At 36.0% G+C, this 11421-nt stretch overlaps 1 protein-coding gene across 1 annotated transcript in view; it reads left to right on the top strand.

Moving 5' to 3' along the window:
• The first annotated feature begins 1503 nt into the window (after positions 1-1503).
• Positions 1504-11421, top strand: part of LOC144436163 (E3 ubiquitin-protein ligase RNF220-like) — a 45544-nt gene continuing 35626 nt past the window's right edge. The window contains exons 1-2 of the mRNA XM_078124870.1: positions 1504-1642; positions 2413-3064. Coding sequence (XP_077980996.1) covers positions 2462-3064 — 603 coding nt within the window. The 5' untranslated portion in view covers positions 1504-1642; positions 2413-2461. The remainder of the gene's footprint in view (positions 1643-2412; positions 3065-11421) is intronic.

The following is an 11421-nucleotide window of genomic DNA, read 5'->3' as shown; positions in this document are numbered from 1 at the left end:
CACCGAATGAACGAAACAATTGCAAGCTTACAATCAACTAGAATTTGTTTTAAGCGGGAAACACTGCTAGTCTCAGTCGAGTCTCAGACATTGTCCAGTCCCAGTTATAACGAATTTTATACTGCTCAAACATAATTGTTGGCGATGCTTTTCCCCCGGAGTTGGCCGGTTGTTGAGCAAAACACACTCGTGACATCACTAAAATAAAGCAGAGTTTGTCTTTTCTTCTTCGATTCTTCTTAAATGAGCTGTACTACAATGTATGTGCTTATTGTTGACTTTGAAACTGCCCTTGGTTATGTAAATTAAGCGCAGTTAGTTAGTAGATTTAGTAGATGTTCACTTTCCTCAGTTTATAGATAGATGTATCAACCACTCTCTATGCTAAGTATCCTAACAAGAACATCTTCTACAAAAATCTTTAAATATAAAAAATAAGAAACAAAATTGTAAGTTTTCTTTTAGTGAATTAAATGATAACGGATAGATGTACCTTCGATAAAAGTAGACCGACATGGCTACTGTTCGTACCGTCATCATCAACAACATGTTGTCATGGGCTTTGATATGTCACACGTGTACCCAAGGGACCACTTCAGCACATCACTACCGTCTCCCCTCCTATATGTAGAGCGGCACCATGAATGGGTTTTGTGATGGGTTGGTGGCGACGGTATGTCGAAGCCGTAAAGATGATGCGGGCACGCCCGAACAGGTCACGATTGACCTGCGTCGTGTTCAAGCCGGTGTTTGTATGATAAATGTTAAAAGATTCGTGTTATTGGCACAATCAAGTGAACCAATATTACGGAAGTATTCTTTTCCATTGAAAAACACAATTATAGCTTGTGTGGTGGCCGTGAACACTTTGTCGTACGTGTGTCTCATGTATGCGCATGCACTTCAGTCAATCGTTTCATTCTGGTGGTGTTTTCACGCAGGCAAGTCGTCCACCTCCAAAGATAGGAATTTCTTCGTCAAAGGGATGTATCGCTTTGATATTACAAAAATTAAGATGCTTTATATACCCATCATTTACCAAACATTATTTGATCGCTTTTCTTTCGGAAAATTTTACTTCATCGTTTTAAAAATGAAATTGATGAGCAGTAGATTAAATTCCGATCGGTTGCCCGGGTAACGTTAACAGTTTGGTGAGGAAGTTGTGTGATCCACTAGACCAGAGCTTCCTGAAAACGAGGCTTTTAACATTTGCATAAATCAACAATCATTGATCATGATCGTGTAAGCTTGACTCACCACTCTGACATCCGCGCAGAGCATTGGCATCGTGTGTGTTTTTCGTCCACATCTTCTGTCGCGCTATAGATCGATCTCTCCGCTAGTGATTCAGATAAGTGGTTTCTTTGAGAAAAACGTAAAACTTTCCAGGGTTATCAAATTTATTTCAGTTATCAGTTTTGGATTTAGCGCCATTTTTTTCAAAAGCGTCCAACTTCCGGGATTTGAGTAACACTGTTTACATCGTACGTGTAGACTTGAGGTGGTGTGCGAAAATCGAGTCAGTGCCACTAGCGGCAGCAAACAGGCAGCTGTTTCATACCAACGTCGAATGGACTTTCGTCAACGCGTAACTTTACGATCATAATCCGACTCAGCACCACAGGATAACTTCAAACAGGTTGGTTTTTCCATCAGCGTAAATTTATTTGAGAGAAGTTCTGTTATAATTGTGCGATCGAACTACGGATATAATCTGTCGGAAATTCGCGGGTAGACACGCGTTCACAGGATAGGCGGCACGCCAACGCAAATTACGTTTTCGAAGTTACCTGTAAATCAACGCCCAGGTGATTTTTTTTTAAAACTGAAATTTTCTTTGAGTTGTCTTGTAAGGAAACTGATTTCGTCAACTAAAAAGAAACACCTGCAGTGAAAATGTTCAAAGATATTTTAGACTTTCTTTATTATTGTTTTTTGTGTTAATTTTTTTTCTTGGCTTTTCGCCTGAAATTGTATGTGGTACTACGTCGTCAAATGCATTACTTTACAGCGAAGGCTAGGCAATCAAGCATAGTTTTTTTTTAAATTCACAAAACCAAAGTCGCAAATCATAATTATTTTGTTTCGTTTATAATCTCTTCAAATACGTGAAGCCGTAATATTAGTTAACATAAAAAAATAACGATAAAAAAATTAATAACCTCAGAAAGGAGAAAAGTGAAAGAAAGAAATGATCGTCAAAAAAGCGACCGCGAAAGAAATAACTTGTACCAGTTTTCTTTTGCATTTAATTCGGTTCTTTTGTCAGCTCAGAAACTTCAACATGTGTGTTTGGTGATATTTTTTTTAATTTCCCCAGAAAATTACATTTTTAAATGACAGTGCACTATGATTTAGTTATGGAAATAATTTCAAATATTCATATTATCTTACTTTTATCTTCCTCAGAAACCTGCAAACTTGACTCTGTAAGAGTGTTAAAAAAAGTTGTAAGAGAATGGAAAATTCAACCTTCCTGCCTCAACATTTGGGAACACCAGGGCTTATGGTGTTGGCCTCCACAGCAGAGGCCTCTAGAGATCCAATGCGTCCAGCCTTCCAAGGTGATCAACATCCACCAGGTCTAGACAAAGATTCCTTCCCTGGTTTCCATGCCCTGTTCCACAGGCAGAATATGACTGAATTTTTGTCTCCAAGAGATTTCCCCCCTCATTTTATCTCTCTGCATCCACAGTTGCGACATAGTTTTGAAGCAACTCGCTTCCTCAGTACTGCTGGTGGAGGAGCATTTCGTCGCTTCAACAGTGAAGAACGTGAAAATGTCTATAGCTCGGCATTTATGCCAATGAAAAGATCAAAGCCCAATCATATTTCTAATAGAGAGCTTTCAGCCCATTTTCTTAACTCGGACATTTCACGGGCAAAAGATTTCTCTATGTCTCATGTTTTTGACAAAGAAGATCTAAGTCATAGGGAACGTTCACCCACTGATCTGAAGAAGGAGAAAGATGACCGCATGTCCGTTAGCACATTGGAGATGAGAAGTACCCCAACAGAGTGTGAATCAACCGATCGTTCAAGCCCAGAGGAAGTACACACCGTCAAACGTATGTCAGATCCTACAATTTAATTTGTTTTTGTTGCATTGTGGTGTTTGTGTGTTGTGTTTGATTGATGTGTAAGCCAATGAATGAATGAAAACTTCCCGTAATGAGAAATAGGAAGGGGATTGTGTGCTGAAAACAAGGAAATTAGACTAAAGTATGAATATCAAATAAGGAACTAAGATCGTTTCTGGTTTTTTGCTTTTGTTACCTGTTTATATATGTCTTCCTGTAATCTCTTTTCCTTTTGCTCGTCGACTCTATAGAGTAGTCAAAATAACGGGAAACAGTTTGTTGCAAGAAGGAAATGTTTAATGCTGCATAAGAGGTACTTCTCATTTCCCTCTTCCAACTCACTCGTTTCTTCACCCCATTTGCCTTCCAGTCATTGGGAAAAGAAAATGAGACAAATCCAATATAATTGAGGCTTATTTCAATCTTTTTCCAAGTGTTATAGCCACATTGGAGCCAATTGTGCAGACGTTTTTCCTGTCGTCAGTTCCCTTGCTTTTGTTCAAAAGCCACTTGTTTGTGCATGCACCATTTACTTTCCATTCAACATATTTTAGTCATTCATGGGCTAACTGTGATTTTACTGTGCAGACACCATGCAAAATGGCTTGTAAGTTATATAGTATTCGTCATCGCCCTACCTACCTGTCGTACGTCACTCTAAAATTACATTCATTCAAATCTAACCTACCCTTCTTTTGAGTGCTGTACATACTAGCAGCACTCACTGTGTGCCAGTCGGCCATATTTCTCACACAAACGAGTCAACCAGCTTTCAGTTCTCATCACTCCAGATCACTCTCAGTCATTTTAAGCATCATTTTAATTACAGTTGAAAATTGTGGCTTTTAATAATATATAGTAATTGCAAATCCAATTAATGCTTTACAAGCCACAGTTTCGGAGTCAAAAGGCCATATCAAAATGCCTTCAACTTCCATTTCCATTGGAATATAATTTTTATAGACCACATTGAACAAAAGCCACACATACAAGCCAATATAGTTGGGAATACAACATTGGTTTTCAAATCAGAAATCTTCAGATTGAATCACTCTATTAGCTCTGAAAGCAAATTTGATTTACTGCAGTTCCTAATGACAATTAAGTTCAGATGAGGAATTTAGCTTAGCAGTGTTGCTGATAAAATACGCTTTGTGTTCATTGTCGACTCGTGATGGAAAGTACAAGCATCATTAAAAGTCAGGATAGGCGCTTCTAAGAATATTAAATTCTAACTTAAAACTGTATTGAGACAAAGAGTTAGCCAGTCGCTGTGAATAGGCAGGGAGTTGTATATTCCCTAAAGTCACGAAGGGAATATGTAATCAGTAGTCTCATAGCGTGTACGATATAATAGCTTTAATGCGTGTATAGTTGTCGGGATTACTGTAATGCCTTTTAATGATAACAAAGCCGTACAAGTAGTAGTTTACTGAGAACTCTCTCTGAGCTTCTTGTCGGCAGGTTCTCCAGAGAATCGACGGTGTGTTTCATTTTTCTCTCCAATACATCAGATAAGTTGTTGAATCTCCAACTACAAGAAGTCATCTTGTCTTTTCAATTAACCTTTGAAGCAATCAGACTCTCATTACTGTTTATTCAACAAAATTGAAGTGCTGAACATTAGAATATTTTTGCCATTATTCGGCAAAATCTGATGAATTTGCCAATTATTCTAGGTTAATATTATTCATGGTTTCCTTTCATACGACTGACAGTAATTTTCACGTGAACACTTGATGATGTTGTTAACGGGCAAAAAAATTGATAGACTTGAGAATGATATTTCAGTGAAGTGGAATGCTTTGGCTGTAGCCGTTGGATGTTAGGAATAGTAGAAGCGATGCCAGTATGTGACAGCTTTTGTGTCAGTCTCTCTGCTAATCTGTGGCCTTTGAATGATAAATCATAATGTAGAAATAGTTGATAGGTGTAACTGATTACCCTGGCAGCACTTTGATAAAGTCTGAATTAATCACTAACATTGACAACAATGCTTCTAAAGTTGTACCATACACCTGTCTCAATCATCTCTCCTGCGTCAAAGGAAGACATCACCGAAAGAACTCAACCTCAACTTGTAACAACTCGTTACCAGCTCATCATATTAAAAAAATACACAAACTAGCTGTTAACTTTTCAGCACTATTTTATTTTTCTGTATGTTACTATCTCTAACTCTACTGTTTACTTACATCAGTGTGTAAGTCAACATGTGCATCATAATGTTGGGGAGGGGGAGGGGGGTCAAAAGTAATTTTGGGGTTGTTTATATCGGAAAGACTGAAAATTTTAAACACTTTGTTTTTCTATAAAATTTTAGACACTTTTTGTTTTTCTATGTGTAAAAATGACATAGTGCTTACTTAGATCATCTAGTCAACATGTGAACAATATTTTTTGGGGTAAAAATAGTTTCGAGTTCATCTGTATCTGAAAGACTGAAAATTTTACACAATTTTGTTTTTTTCTATGTTTAAAGATGACTAGTTCCTCTATATAGTGCTTACTTAAATCATTTAGTGCATAAGTCAAGATGTGTACAATATTTTTTGGTTAAAATAGTTTCGAGTTTGTCTGTATGAGAAAGACGGAATTCTTATAAAATTTTGTTTTTTCTGTTAAGATGTCTAACTCCTACTGCTTACTTACATCATGCAACATAATCTAGTGTATAAGTCTACAAACTTGTGCATCACATTTTGGGGTAAAAAATAGTTTTGAGTTCGTCTGTATCAGAAACACTGAATTTTACACAATTTTGTGTTTTCTATATACATGTATAAGAGTCCTCTTCTACAGCTTACTTTGTACAGCATGTGATATTATCAAGTATAGACCACGAGCCTACCTTGTTTGTTGTTTTGAAAATAGTTTTGGTCCTCCTGCATGAAAAAGAAGTAAAATTTTACCTACCGTAATTTTGTTATTTATGTTATGTAACGTTCGTGTTTAAGATGGCCGACAGTTAGTCGTTTTCATCTTATTAAAGCATGTGTTTGCTTTGGTCATCCCATTTTACATTACAGCCCACAAGCCTGGGCCCAATTGTCTCCGTGGTTTTAGTGTTTGTATGTGAAAATAGTGTTGTATGGTTTCAATGATGAAGACTGACGTTCACAATACATGTTGTATTGAATCTGTCACTTGACAGACACTAACATGTATAAAATCATTTGTAGCACTCTGTTATCATTAGGTACGACCAAGTAAAACAAATGGCATACTAGATATTCGACCCTACTTAGGTTTTCCCTACCGACCCTAAACCTTTTACATAGCTGGAAAAATTATCATGAACGTAACATAAAATAAAAAAATGAAAAAAAAATGCAGACAACAGAGATGTCATCACCAACAAAAATTTTAGAAAAAATGTTATCTCAATATCAACCCTGTCAATTTTTAAAAGGTATATGATCAGAATTTGATGTTGGTGTATTTTATAAACACCAGTTATTTTCTACATATATTGTGAAAAGTGTTGTAAAAATATTTAAAGAAATTTATCAAAAATGTTATTGACTAAAGTATGAGATGAAACTGATCATTTTTTTGTGTGTGAAGTGGCAATATGAAGCTATTTTCTCAAAAATTCATAAAATTTAGGTTTTTCAGGCATAAATGTACAAAATAGGATGAAAATAATTTGTTAAGTTTGAAATCAAGACTATATTTTTTGTGAACTACTGAATAAGCCCCCTTGCACATATGTATGTACACATACAGTTAATGGAGGCTAGTATTGTATATATGTACTCACAAAGGAGCACTCATTCATTCCACCATTTTAAATATATATATATATATATATATATTGGAAAAAAAGATATTTCAAAATTTCAACTGTCGACTTCAACAGATTTTTTGAGAAGTGTATTGTATGTTGTTGAGTTGAATTTTTATGAGCTACAATAACATGTGGTTACAGCGACTGAGATTTCAATGGAAATTTTCTTTAGTGCTACACTAATTGCGTGTCATTCACACTAACTCAATTTTAATTTGGGTCGCGATATGACGTAGTATAACACTCCTGCTGATTATGAACTTTGGTCGTTAGCATTTGCAATAAACAAATTTACTTTTTGATATTACTCCAAACAAATTACTTTATTAATTGAAATGAATGCTCTCTGGGTGAGGGTTGAACTTCCAATAAAACGTCGCACACAATTAACATTCAATCAAATTATATCTTTGTCAATTTAATCAACTCTTTTGTGTTGATTATAAAATTTATTTCTTATGCAAAGCATTTTAATATTTAGAATAAGTCCATGTTGTATTATCTCTGAGCCTCAAATTTAACTTAGTCAAGATTTATAGCCACTGTTTCAGCTGAAATTTTCCATTGGTCTAACTGTATTAATAAAGTGACAACACTATATAGTCATACACATGCATTGGTTATTTGATCATGGATCCCCATTGTAATTTTTGTACAACTTTTGGCAGACACTTGAACTGGTGGGTGGGGTGGGGGTGGGGTGGGGGGGTTACAGAATATACAAAATATGGATTGGAAAGAACAGTATCATTTTAAGAATTATTTATTGATTGAAATTTGTAAGAAAAACAGTATACTTAATAAATGTGTGTACTCGACATAGCCAAAACAACTCGTCAAGGTTGACAAATTTTGAAAGAAAATTGCCGGGAGGAATTCCCAGCACAAAAAAACAAAACAAAAAAAAACCCAAAACAAAAAAAAATTTGAAAGTTTTACATTATAAATTGAATTTTGGACATATTTCCAACTTTCGTGAAATCTAAATTCTTTCTTAATTTGATGTACTATGTAGTTTTACTGAGTGCCATATCTGTTACCCGAAATCCTGAAACCTGCTTTTAAACTGTGACAATGTACTATCAAAAGCATGACATCTTCACCTCTGAATTTAACAGTAGATTCCAAGTTGTCTATTTTTTTCAGCTTCTTTAGATTGGGGATATTTTATCATAATAAGTTTTTAAAAATGTGAACGTGAACTATTACAGTGTATAAGGCTACTATTATGATATATTACTTGATCAAAGTTGAGTTCTGGAGTGGATTAAGACTAGATAAAGTTCATTTTCCCACCTTGATTACTTCAAAATACACAGTAACTACATCTAAGTCGTTCATATGAACACTTAATGATAAGACTTCACCTTATTAGTTTGAGATTACAGAAAATATGGGGAATGAAAAAAAAATGGAACCATAAAGAAAAAATTTGACCTGCACCCAAACAGCTCATTATATTTAAAAAGCTGGTGTAAACATACAGAAAAAGAGTCAAGTGACTTTTAAAATAAAAGAACTGTTGAATGAATATTTTGAAAATCATATATCCATTTTGTTGACACAGTGTGAAGTTGTTTTTATCAGTTACTGTTATGTAATAAGAACTAACTTGGATATAAGTTTTGTGATAACGCAAATCAGTTTGAGTTGACATAGGTATTGAGAAGTGGCATGGCGACATTGTCACAAACTGTCTGGATGATTCAAAACTACAGGGTAACATCGGAATGCTATTCAGTATCTGTCCTCCTATCCTTACTATCATAATACCATATTAGCAATGTGTAGGCTTAAAAAACTTTAGTTCATTTTATGAAGATTATCAACAAAAATGATGTCTTTCTGTTCTCCCGACACTACTAGTAGTAGTCACATTAGTTTTAAAAAATAGGAGTTTTGGCCATTCATTCACTTTTAATGTTGTGGGCTTTTAGGCGGGTTTTAATTGTTTTGTCTCGACCATAACTGCTGTAGAAGCTTTTAAAGGTCTGACACGTACTTTAGGGGTATCAGCAACAACAAAAAAATGACATGGCCTTGTTGAAGGGACTATTTTAACTTGTCCACGCCCCCTGTTGAAAGGCTTAGTAGTTAGGGGCAATAGAATGTGACAAGTGTGCTCTTGAAGTCAAGAAGGTGGAAGCACTTAAGTTCAAGTAAATTTTTGTTGTACTGATCGCTGTGACTATTAAGTCCACTTGGCCATAGTGTAGTGTCGTTAGTGAACTAGCTCTTTTGGCCTTTAATCATCAGAATGTAATAAACTTTATTCTGTGTTCTCGTTGCGTTTAATTTAAAACTTGCAAGTTAAGGTGGGCACCTCAAATGATTGTAAATAGTTTTGTAGGTGTTATAAAAATTATAGGGATGGCTTATAGGGTTATGTGGAGTCAGCTTGTCCTTATCTAAAGCTCTACTAGTAAAACAGAAGCACAGCCAATTGAGAAATGATTTTCAGGACTCACTATAAATTTGATGAGATGTACTTTTGTCGTGATTTGATTGTTCGCCTCACTCAGTATTCATAACGGTACATTACCGAATTGGCAGCTAATGCCTCTCCTGGGGGGTGAGATCAGCCGAGTAACGACTACCCGCATTTCAATGTGTGTGTGTGGCGGCTCTTTGTTTTGTCCAACGGAACAAAACAATTGCATATGATTCATGGTAAAGCACTTCATAAATTTGAGATTTGCCAAGGCAAACCCCATGACATATTGTACGGCTGCCACTAACTCCGAAGTTTTTAGTTTTTGTCCAGTCATACGTATCCGTAGGTTGCGGGGATGCGGCCTTAACATCCATCATCACGGAGACAACTCAACAGTTAATGTACATTCATAGTTAGGGTTTCTCAGTAAATTATTTCTGGTCTGTCAAGTGAATAATAAAGAAGGCAAGTAAAATGTTACTGCCTTTCAATACAGTTGAGGTCGTTTTGCGTAAGTGTCCGTACTTGAGATAGTGGTTGTTGTTGGAAACAAGTGCATGTGTACCGAGGGATCAAGCCAAGATACTCTGTCAACGTAGAGAGACTGTATCAACTGTAATAATACCAGTACTAAAGCCGACAGCCTTAATCTTTTGATGGCAACACATCGAGCCAGCGTTGTCATGGTGAGCATTTTACAATACAGAAACACCGAAACTCAGTAAGAAGAACGTGACGATTAAGTCTTTTGGGCTAATTGGACAGCTGTCACCTAGTATTTAGGTGTTTGGCTGGGTCTGAGTACCACAATTTGCTGTGCTTTTACAGCAGATGGTGGGCGTAATCTACATCAGCTTCAATGCCCATCACGTAAGGTAATGTACACAGCAGCAACGCAATCACTAACATGAAAACCTATACTCTGCAGTGTCCATCAAATGGCAGGGCCCCCCAATCAACAGATCAACATTGAATGAATAAATCATCCTAACACCTGTGTGGAAAAAGAAAATGAGTATTTCACCTTTGTCGTGGCGATATTGAGTGGAAAAAAACACCTATTAATAAGATCGGCTACAGGCTATAAAGATCAGCTATTCTTACCAAACCTTTCCATTGTATTTTGTTTACTTAGACACTGAAGTAGGAAAATAGAGTTGGGCTGTGTCCCACAGACAAATCTGCTGCCTTTTCTTGTCTTCAAAACATTCTATGAATTAATAATCAGCCTGTCGTAGACTGTCAGTTGATGTCAAAAAATTGTATTGGAGTTTTTTTAGGTAGTATTCTGAAGACAGTTGGGTGTGATTTGTATGTGTTCAGAGATGAAGTCCTTACTCTGGTCACGCATGCATTAATCATGTGTGGCTTTCCTTTGATAGCAATTGACTTGTATTCAGCATGGATTGACTCACCACTCCAACTCCCATTGTCTTTCCTCTAACCTAAAACTTAAGAAGAAATCTGTGTTACAACTCACTGAATAGCTTGATATAGATTCCCGACCACACACCTGTGTAAATGAAATGTGATTTGGTGTGCAGGCACATTAAGTTTTAAGATTCTCTTGTGGGGGGCAGTGTCAGTTACTGCAAGTCAATTCGTTTGGAATTTCCCATAAACTGCATGAATATCATTCACACTTGTAATAATGCTTACTGAATGTTACAGTTAACTAAATTAACATTTAAATAGTGCCACCGCCTTAATAGTGGCTATTTGCTACTTGATCTAGAGGCTAACACTCAATTCATTATAAACAAGTTTCGTTTTCACACCTCGGGGCTGTCTTTGGCAACGACGTAATTGAGGCAATAACTCTAAATGGAACTGATTGTCAGCTTTAAGCCGCTAGCAATTCCCTGTTGTTTCGCCAGCCAATATGTCAAATCTCAGACAATATTAAAATGACGAGATGATGAGAGATTTTACTAGCTTTTGAACAGAGGAGAAAGTAGCCTATTTAACATTAGTCATCAGCTCAATACTTAGCTACAATGTAGCAAAAATGTACCCTCTTAAAATCCAGTTAAAACAGATTATTAATATGATACATCAATTATGTTTCATTTTTCTTGAAAATTTTTTTTTTAATCTAGGAAGTGTTTTAAAAT

The sequence above is a fragment of the Glandiceps talaboti genome, chromosome 6 (genome assembly GCF_964340395.1).
Source record: "Glandiceps talaboti chromosome 6, keGlaTala1.1, whole genome shotgun sequence".
NCBI classification, from domain to species: Eukaryota; Metazoa; Hemichordata; class Enteropneusta; family Spengelidae; genus Glandiceps; species Glandiceps talaboti.
This window is presented reverse-complemented; position numbering and strand designations above follow the sequence as displayed.